We start from the raw sequence: 8,867 nt of genomic DNA on the forward strand, positions 1-8,867 counted from the left end.
CCTAGCTATTTCACCTCTTCATGGCAAAATTTGGGCTTTCTTTTTACATACCTCATAACCTGCTTTCCATAGGAGATGGAGGAGGTCCCAGATTCCCTGATAACATTCCTCTTGGACTGGGGCTGCCCAAAGGTCGTCCACATACTGTAACAAGGCGCAGTTATCATTTGGTGGGGTATAGGCCTTGAGGTCTGAAGCCAATGCTTCCCCAAAGACTGTGGGAGAATTTTTAAACCCTTGTGGGAGCCTAGTCCAGGTGAGCTGTAGAGCTTCTTTGTCCCATTGAAAATGCAAAGATAGGCTGACTAACGGGTGCCAAGCAGATACAAAAGAAAGTGTCCTTTCAGTCTAAGACTGTAAACCAGGTAGCACTTGCCGGAATGAGTGCCATTAAAGTATACGGGTTGGGTACCACTGGATGAATGGTTACCATGGCCTGCTCCCTTTACGGTGCAGCGCACTCTTACACACTCACTCTTCCTCTCGTTTTGGCTGACTATACCGTCTCCTATTACGTGAGTTTCCAGACGCTGCTTGGCTTTGGAGAGTTCCTTATTCCTGCTACAACTGCTGCAGTCATAGAGCAGCTCCTGTTAGCCGTATGCAGATTGCCTCTCGTCTTTGCTGGCCCCACACTTCGCTCGGAGCACACAGTCCATGCTAAGAAATCTGTGACTCCCCACTTCATGACTGATGAGCTTAATTAGGCCCCTTCATTTATACACTTTCACTCACTTCCCCACTCCTGGTTCCTGTGTTTCCAACTGGGGTGGCAAGTCACTCTCCCTACCTCCAGTTTCCTTTTCCTAACTGACTAAGTGAGCCACTCCCGCATCCTGTGTCAGTTGGGGTGTGAGTTCCATCCAAATTGGCGAGCCACTCTTGCCGCCCGCAGCCCCTCTGGGTTGGATTAATAGTCACACCGTAGGAGGTGATCAGGCTCCCCTTCTGTCCTTATGGGACGGGTCTTGACTTGGGTACCAAAACCTTACCATGGTTCCTGAACCACGCTGTTTCTGGAACTGTCCTGTAGCCCCTCAGTTTCCATTGTGCTGCTGGGTAGAGGCGCCAGGTCATGGGAGAGCTGATTTCCCCTCCTGGCTGAAGTTCTCCCAGCATCGCCTGGGGCCATGATCGCCTACTGGACCAACTTTGCCAAAACAGGGTAAGGCGTGGGTTGAGAGCAGGGCGAAGGGCTGCAGCCAAGAAGGGCCTCCCACCACGAGGCCCTGTTCCCTCACTTGCCAGCGGAGGGACTTTGGGCAAGTCACTTAACCTTCCCCTGCATCGGAATCCATGTGTGTTTACGAGGATAAGAGCTACTGGCAGAGCCCCAAGCCCGCGCACGTGCACAGCCTGTGTCCCGTATGCAGTGAGGGGCCACGGTGCCCAGGGCCAGCTCAGAGGATGGGGATGGCTCAGGCAGGCGGGTGCAGAGCAGGGCTTCAGCCCCCTGGGAGTCCCCAGCCCCTGCACAGCCTCTTCTCACTCGGCAGGGACCCCAACATGGGCGACTCGGCTGTGCCCACACACTGGGAACCCTACACCTCGGAAAACGGCAGCTACCTGGAGATCACCAAGAAGATGGATGGCAGCTCCCTGAAGTGGGGCCTGAGAACCAACTTCCTTCGCTACTGGACCCTCACCTATGTGGCGCTGCCCACGGTGACCGACCGGGAGGCCACCCCTGTCCCCACCACGGGTGACTCTGAGTCTGCCCCCGTGCCCGCAATGGGTGACTCTCAGGACACCCCTGTGCCCCTCACAAGTGACTCTGAGGCCGTCCCTGTGCCCACCTCGGGTGACTCCAAGGCTTCCCCCATCCCCACTACTGGTGACTCTGAGGCCGCCCCTGTGCCCCCCACAGGTGACTCCAAGGGAGCTCAGATGCCTGCAGTCATTGGCTTCTAGCATCCCACGAGCCTTGGTCTCAAGAGGCCGCAAGGGTGGGACCCCAGAGGCTCCCCTCCCGTCTTTAGCACTTCCTGAATAAAACCTCATTTCCCTGTCTGGAGTCTTTCTTTGCTCCCAGGGCTAAGCTGCAGGAAGGAGTGGCCCTCGGTCACCCTTACAGCACCAGGTAGGGGCCCAACCTGTGACCCCATCATCTCGCACAATCCCCAGGCTCCGGGACGTCGATGGTGGCATCCTCACTTTTGAGTGGAGGAGGCGGGCCCAGGGAAGTTGATTGGCAGGCCCAGGAGTGGGAGTCAGGCACAGGTCACTCCAGAGCCTGACCTTCCCTGAATGGAACCAGGCTGCTGGCCCCCAGGGGTTAGATTCTGTCCCAAATGGTGGGAGGGCCTGGTGGCAGCTGCAGTCAGAGAAGGAGGCTGTGGCCTCCTCTGGACTAGGGGAGCCCAGCCACACCCACATCCTCTGGGTGCAGGGAGTAAAGTCTGTGTTCTGACTGGGGTCTTGGGAACCCACCTGGGAAAAGAAGGGGATTCTGCTCCTCCAGCCGGATCCAAGTCAAAGAAAGAATCACACATGACTCCAGGAGGTTGGAAGCAGAGGATGGGGAGGGCGCTGGGCAGTAGGCGCTGGGTGGTGGGCCTCTAGGGGGAAGAGTCAGGAAGCACTCCTGCCTCTGCTGGCTCCAAGCCCGGGCACATCACCGAGCAGCTGACCAGCCTGACCTCACTATGGCCTTGTGGGGGGGGGTACTGTGCACACCCTCATTTTAGACGTTTATAGATATTCAGAGGAAAATGAGGCCCTGAGAGGGCATCACGTGCCCAAGGTCACTCAGAGCAAGGATTTGAACCCAGAAACCTGACTCCAAAGCCAGTGCTCGGAACAACGTTGGGGGGTCTTCTTCCCCAGTCCTCACCCACCTTCTAAGCGGGCGCTGCGGGGCAGGGTGGGGCTCAGATGAGAGAAGATTCTGGAATCCTGAGCAACTTTGCCTGGGAGGGCTCCACGGTGGAGGGCAGCAGCACCCAAGGACCAGCTAGCCACTCTCTCTGTCCCTCCAGCCTACAGGTGGGAGAATAAGTCTCAGGGCCGACAAGTCCTGTGGCCCTCATGCCGCAGAGCTGAGCCGGGACGAACCCTGTACCCCGGAGAAGCAGGGGACACCCTGGCTGGCTGTGACCACTTTGGCCACCCTGGTCTTCCTGGGTTGGTCGAGGGGTCTCCGGTGTATAAAGGGGACTCCCTGTCAAAGACTGAGTGAGATGGAACTGCCCAGCAATGTGGGCCTCTCCCAGAGACTGTCCCTGTTCTCTTGGGCAATGGAAGCCTGAGGATACAATGATGTGTCCCTCTTGGCCGCACTGGTACCCACAGGGATTATTGTGTTTCTACCTGTGGGGTCAGCTCTCAGGAGCCTCCAGCACTGTGGGAGAAACCCCTGGGACTCTAGTGCCTCTTCCCAGCCCTCAGGACTGGCACCTGTCTCTTGTTGAGAGAAAGCACAGTCATGCCTGTCATTCAGAAAATCACATCCCTGGATGGCCAGGCCACGTCAGAAGGGATGGGCTGTGGGGATCCAGGTGCGTTCCACCTCTGGGCTGCACCCACCTTGCCTCGGGTTTGGTTTGAATGCTTGTCCCCGCCAAAACTCATGCTGAAATTTAATCCCCAATGTGGCAGTGTTGAGAGGTGCTGCCTTTAAGAGGTGATTGGATCATGAGGGTCCTGCCCCTGTAAATGGATTCATTCATTCATGGATTCATGGTTAATGGGTCATCATGGGAGGGTAGCTGGTGGCTTTGTAAGAGGAAGAAAGACTAGAGCTAGCATGTGAGCAGGCTCAGCATCCTCACCACGTGATGCCCAGTACCACCTCGGGACACCAGAGTCCTCACCAGCAAGGCCCTCACCGGATGCAGCCTCTCTGAGGCAGGAGGAGAGGGAATTAGGGAAGCCAAGGGTTAGGGCGGAAGCAACGGAACAGCAGGTGCAGTCAGTTCACATAAGCCAGAGAACAGCAGGTGCAGCCAGTTCACATAAGCCAGAGAACAGCAGGTGCAGCCAGTTCACATAAGCCAGAGAATAGCAGGTGCAGCCAGTTCTAGGCAGGATTGGGGAGCACACAGGCCACATCCTCACTCCTGTGATAACAAGTCAGGAGCTTCCACTTCAGCCTCTGATTGACCGTGGGCCAACCCCCTTCAGCCTTTGATTGGTCCCAGGCTAATCGTTCATAGGCTGTAACCAATTGGAGGCCTCTAAAGGGCATCTGGGTGTGTTCTTTATAAAAACCCTGAGAAGCGTTGCAATCACGAGGCTCTTGAGTCGTTTGCTCGGGCCTGCTCCCACCCCGTGGGTTGTATGTTCGCTTCGTCAATCAATCTGTGCCTTTGGTACGCTGTTCTTTTGTTTTTTGTTGTCGTCGTTTTGGTTTTTGTGTTTTTTTTAGACGGAATGTCACTCTTGTTGCCTGGGCTAGAGTGCAATGGCACAATTTGGGCTCACTCTAAACTCTGCCTCCTGGGTTCAAGTGATTTTCCTGCCTCAGCCTCCCAAGTAGCTGGGATTACAGGTGCCGGCCACCACGCCCAGCTAATTTTTTTTGTATTTTTAATAGAGACGAGGTTTCACCATGTTGGCAAGGCTGGTCTTGAACTCCTGACCTCATGTACCTCGGCCTCCCAAAGTGCTGGGATTACAGATGTGAGCCACTGCGACTGGCCTGTTTTGTCTGTCATTGCTTCGTTCTTTGGTTACTTGGTGAGTTTTGTTCACTTCTTTGTTCAACACACCAGTAACCTGGGCAAGTCATGGCCAAGACCTTCCATCCTGTAACACCTCAACCTTGGACTTCTCAGCCTTCACAATTGTGAGAAATCCCTTTGCTTTATAAATTACCCAGTTGTGGGTATTCTGTTATGAGCAACAGAAAATGGACTTTAAAAGCCTCTATGGCAGAGGTGAGCCCTGCTGTGTGTCTGGGTGATGCCTGCAGCTGTTGAGAGGGAGGGGACAACTCGGAGTCGCCTGCAATCCATCTGGCTCTTGCCATTACAGACTCCAGAGAATGAAGTTGAAAATACAAAGGCAGGCTGGAGGCTGTCTGGGGTCCTGCTGACTCCCCATCCCAGGAAGCCCGGAAGAGCACTGGGGTGAGCTTGGGCCAGTGCGTGTTGACTGTCACAGGGTAAGTGTTTGAGCGCTTCATTGTAAGGCTGTGGCCTTCTGTGCTTGTGGATCCTCAGTCTCAGTGGCTTCCCTCCCCCCCCAACCCCAACTCCCGTGTCTCATGTTTAACACCCCCACCCCCCACCAGGACATAACCAAATATCAGGCTGTGGACAAAAATACAGTCACCCCAGGAGGCTACAAGCTCTAAAGCCTCAGGGCCCAGCTACCCTTTTAGGATGGGTCAGTAACAACACGACTCAGTCTGTAAACTGGTGATCACCTGAGACTGGACCTCAGCACCACCGGGCCCTGGGCTTCACCTTGGCCATCGGGGGAGACGATGGAGGTCTTTTGCTGGCAGGAATCAACACCCTTATCCTGGCAACCAGTGCTCACTGGGCATTCATGAGGCTCCAGCAGGACGAGTGGCCACAGTGTGCAGGGCAGACGGGCTGGGGCTTTCCAAGGTGTTTCCGGATGACATCACTCACACAAGGGGTTGTAGGAATGCTGGCGTCCTGGTTCACAGGTAGACGCTAGAATAACACGTCACTCTGGAAGGTCAGAAGCAGAGGATGCCAAGGGTGCTGGGTGGCAGGTGCTGGGTGGGGGGCCCCTAGGGGGTGCCCAGTGGCTCTGGCAGAGGGTAGGGTCGGGACTACCCACATCTCTTCCGGGTCCAAGCCCAGGCAGTGCACTGAGCATTTGACCAGCCTGACCTCACCATGGCCTTGTGACGTGGGCACTGTGGGCAGGAATGCTTATGGAATGAGGCCGACTGTAGCCCTAACACAGCGTCACAAGTCTTTCCCCAGACAGAAAACGCACAGGCAATGGAAATCTATGGTTAGGAGCAAGGATTCCCTTCTAAGAAAAAGCGTGGACCACAGGCCTCTAGAGGGGACTGAGGGGGCAAAGTCCTGCCCGTACACTGGCTAACACTCTTCCTTCAGCTTTCCCCTCGCTTTTCATATTGTACATTTTCTCTGTTTATAATTTGTCTTAGTGCTGACTAAATTCCAGAGTTAGACCTTGAAATCCACAAGTTCCTAATTGGTGGTCAACAGAAACCTCAGCAAGACGAGCAGAAAATGCTCCTCTTCCCCAAAGCTGTAGAAAGGCAACCACTAACCTGGGCTAGGAAATGGTCCTTGCACATACTATTTTTTTTAATTGTGGTAAAACATATATAACATAACTTATGCTAATATAACTGTTTTTAAGAGTAGAATTGAGTGGCATTAGTTCGATTCACTGTTGGGCAACCATCACCACTATTTCCAAAATTTTTTTCATCACCCCAAATAGAAGCTCTCTATCCATTAGCTAACTCCTCATTTCCCCTCCCTGTAACCCCTGGTAACCTCTATCCTTTCTGTCTCCATGAAATTTGCCTATTGGAGATGTTTCTCATAAGTGGGATTATAATGTTTTCGAAGTTCATCCATGTTGTAGCATGTGTCAGCACGCCATACCTTTTTTTTTTTTTTTTTTGGAAGCAGTTTCCATCTTGTTGCCCACGCTGGAGTGCAGTGGCACAATCTTGGCTCACTGCAACCTCTGCCTCCCGAGTTTAAGCAATTCTCCTGCCTCAGCCTCCCAAGTAGCTGGGATTCCAGGGGCTCACCACCATACCCGGCTAATTTTGTATTTTTAATAGAGATGGGGTTTTACCATGTTGGTCAGACTGGTCTTGAACTCCTGACCTCAAGTGATCCACCCACCTTGGCCTCGCAAAGTGCTGGGATTCCAGGCATGAGCCATTGCACCTGGACTTTTTATGACTGAGTAATATTCCATTGTATGTTGCTGGCATGCAATGGTGCATTCTCTTAGAAAGCATTCTCTTCTCATCCTTTTTATTTCTGTAAAGTTGGTAGGAATGTTCCCACTTTCATTCCAAATTTTAGTAATTTGAGTCTTATCTCTTCTTTGTTGATCTAGTTAAAATATTGTCAATTTTGTTTAGAAATTTTTGGTTTTGCTGATTTTGGTTTTGTAGGTTTTGCAGTTTTTAGTTTTGCTGATTTTCTCTATTTTTCTATTTTCTATTTTGTTTATCTCTGCTGTAATCTTTATTTCCTTCATTCTACTAGTTTGGGTTTAGTTCGCTCTTTTTCTAATTCCTTAATGTGTGCAGATAAGTTGATTTGAGATCTTTCTGCTTTTTTAATGTAGTCATTTACAGCTATAAATTTCCCCCAAGCACTGCTTTCCATTCACCGCATGCTGTAAGTTTTGGGATGTTGTGTTTTTGTTTTCATTGTCTCAAGGTGTCTTCTAATCTCCCTTGTGACTTTTTTAGACCCACTGGTTGTTTAAGAGTGTGTTAAGGCTGGGCGCAGTGGCTCACGCCTGTAATCCCAGCACTTTGGGAAGCCGAGGCAGCTGGCTCATGAGGCTAGGAGTTGAAGACCAGGCTGGCCAACATGGTGAAACCCCGTCTCCTAAAAAAAAAAATACAAAAATTCACCAGGTGTGGTGGTGCACGCCTGTAATCCTAGCTATTCAGGAGGCTAAGACAGGAGAATTGCTTGAACCTGGGAGGCAGAGGTTGCAGTGAGCTGAGATCACGCCACTGCACCCCAGCCTGGGCAACGGAGCAAGACTCCGTCTGGATTTGGGGAGGGGAATAGTGTTAAGATCCTTTTGTAGTTGATGAACATGATGGGGTGTTCACACACATGTGTGAGGTGTGTCATCCTCAAACCCTGTTATGTTGGCACGTTAACTATCTGACGTGAAAAGAGTGTGTTAACTTCCACATATTCATGAGTGTTCCCGTTTTTCTTCTATAGATTTATAATTTTATCCTATTGTAGTTGGAATGATACTTTGTATAATTTCAATTTTTAAAAATTTATTGCTGGGCACGGGGGCTCATGCCTGTAATCCCGGCACTTTGGGAAGCCGAGGCAGGGAGATCACCTGAGGTCAGGAGTTCGAGACCAATCTGCTTAACATGGTAACACCCCATCCCTACTAAAAATACAAAAATTAGCCAGGCGTGGTGGCAGGTGCTGTAATTCCACCTACTCAGGAGGCTGAGGCAGGAGAAGCACTTGCACCTGGGAGGCGGAGGTTGCAGTGAGCTGAGACTGCACCACTGCACTCCAGCCTGGGCAACAACAGCAAAACTCCGTCTTAAAAAAAAAAAATTAAGACTTCCTTTATGGCCTAACATATGGTCTATCCTGGAAAATGTTCCATGTACACTTGAGAAGAATGTGTAGTCTGCTGCTGCTGGTTTGAGTGTTGTGTATATGTCTGCTCAGTCTAAGTGGTTTATAGTATTGCTCAAGTCCTCTTTCCTTATAGATCTTCTGTTTGGTTGTTCTTATCCATTATTGGAAATGAGGTATTGAAATCTCCAATTGTGTATTTCTCATTCAATTATGTCAATTTTTGCTTCATATATTTTGGGTGTTGTAAGTGTGTATGTGTACATAATTGTTGTATCTTGATACGTTGAAGCTTTTGTCAGTGTATACTGGCCTTGTCTTGTTACCGTTTTGACTTAAAATCTATTTTGTCTGATAATACTATAGCCATTGTTAAAATATACTATTTTCATGGAATAACTTTTTCCAACCTTTTACTTCCAACCTTTTTGTATCTTTGTATTCAAAATTTGTCTCAGCCGGGTGCAGTGGCTCACGCCTGTAATCCTAGCACTTTGGGAGGCCAAAGCGGGTGGGTCACTTGAGGTCAGGAGTTTGAAACCAGCCTGGCCAACATGCTAAAACCCTGTCTCTAGCAAAACTACAAAAATTAGCCAG

The 8,867-nt window shown here is 50.9% G+C and overlaps 1 protein-coding gene across 1 annotated transcript; it reads left to right on the forward strand.

Moving 5' to 3' along the window:
* The first annotated feature begins 1,130 nt into the window (after positions 1–1,130).
* LOC105542944 (bile salt-activated lipase-like) lies at positions 1,131–2,008 on the forward strand. Its single transcript, XM_011984665.1, has 2 exons — positions 1,131–1,165; positions 1,497–2,008. The coding sequence occupies exons 1-2, from the start codon at positions 1,131–1,133 to the stop codon at positions 1,909–1,911; spliced, it is 450 nt and encodes a 149-aa protein (XP_011840055.1). The 3' UTR covers positions 1,912–2,008.
* Positions 2,009–8,867: the final 6,859 nt, after the last annotated feature.

This window comes from Mandrillus leucophaeus, unplaced genomic scaffold (genome assembly GCF_000951045.1).
Source record: "Mandrillus leucophaeus isolate KB7577 unplaced genomic scaffold, Mleu.le_1.0 Scaffold271, whole genome shotgun sequence".
Lineage (NCBI taxonomy): Eukaryota > Metazoa > Chordata > Mammalia > Primates > Cercopithecidae > Mandrillus > Mandrillus leucophaeus.

Coding starts and splice junctions, on each gene's coding strand:
- LOC105542944 (XM_011984665.1), top strand. CDS start 1,131: ATGATCGCCTACTGGACCAACTTTGCCAAAACAGG. Junction 1,166..1,496: donor ACCAACTTTGCCAAAACAGG/GTAAGGCGTGGG, acceptor CTCACTCGGCAG/GGACCCCAACATGGGCGACT.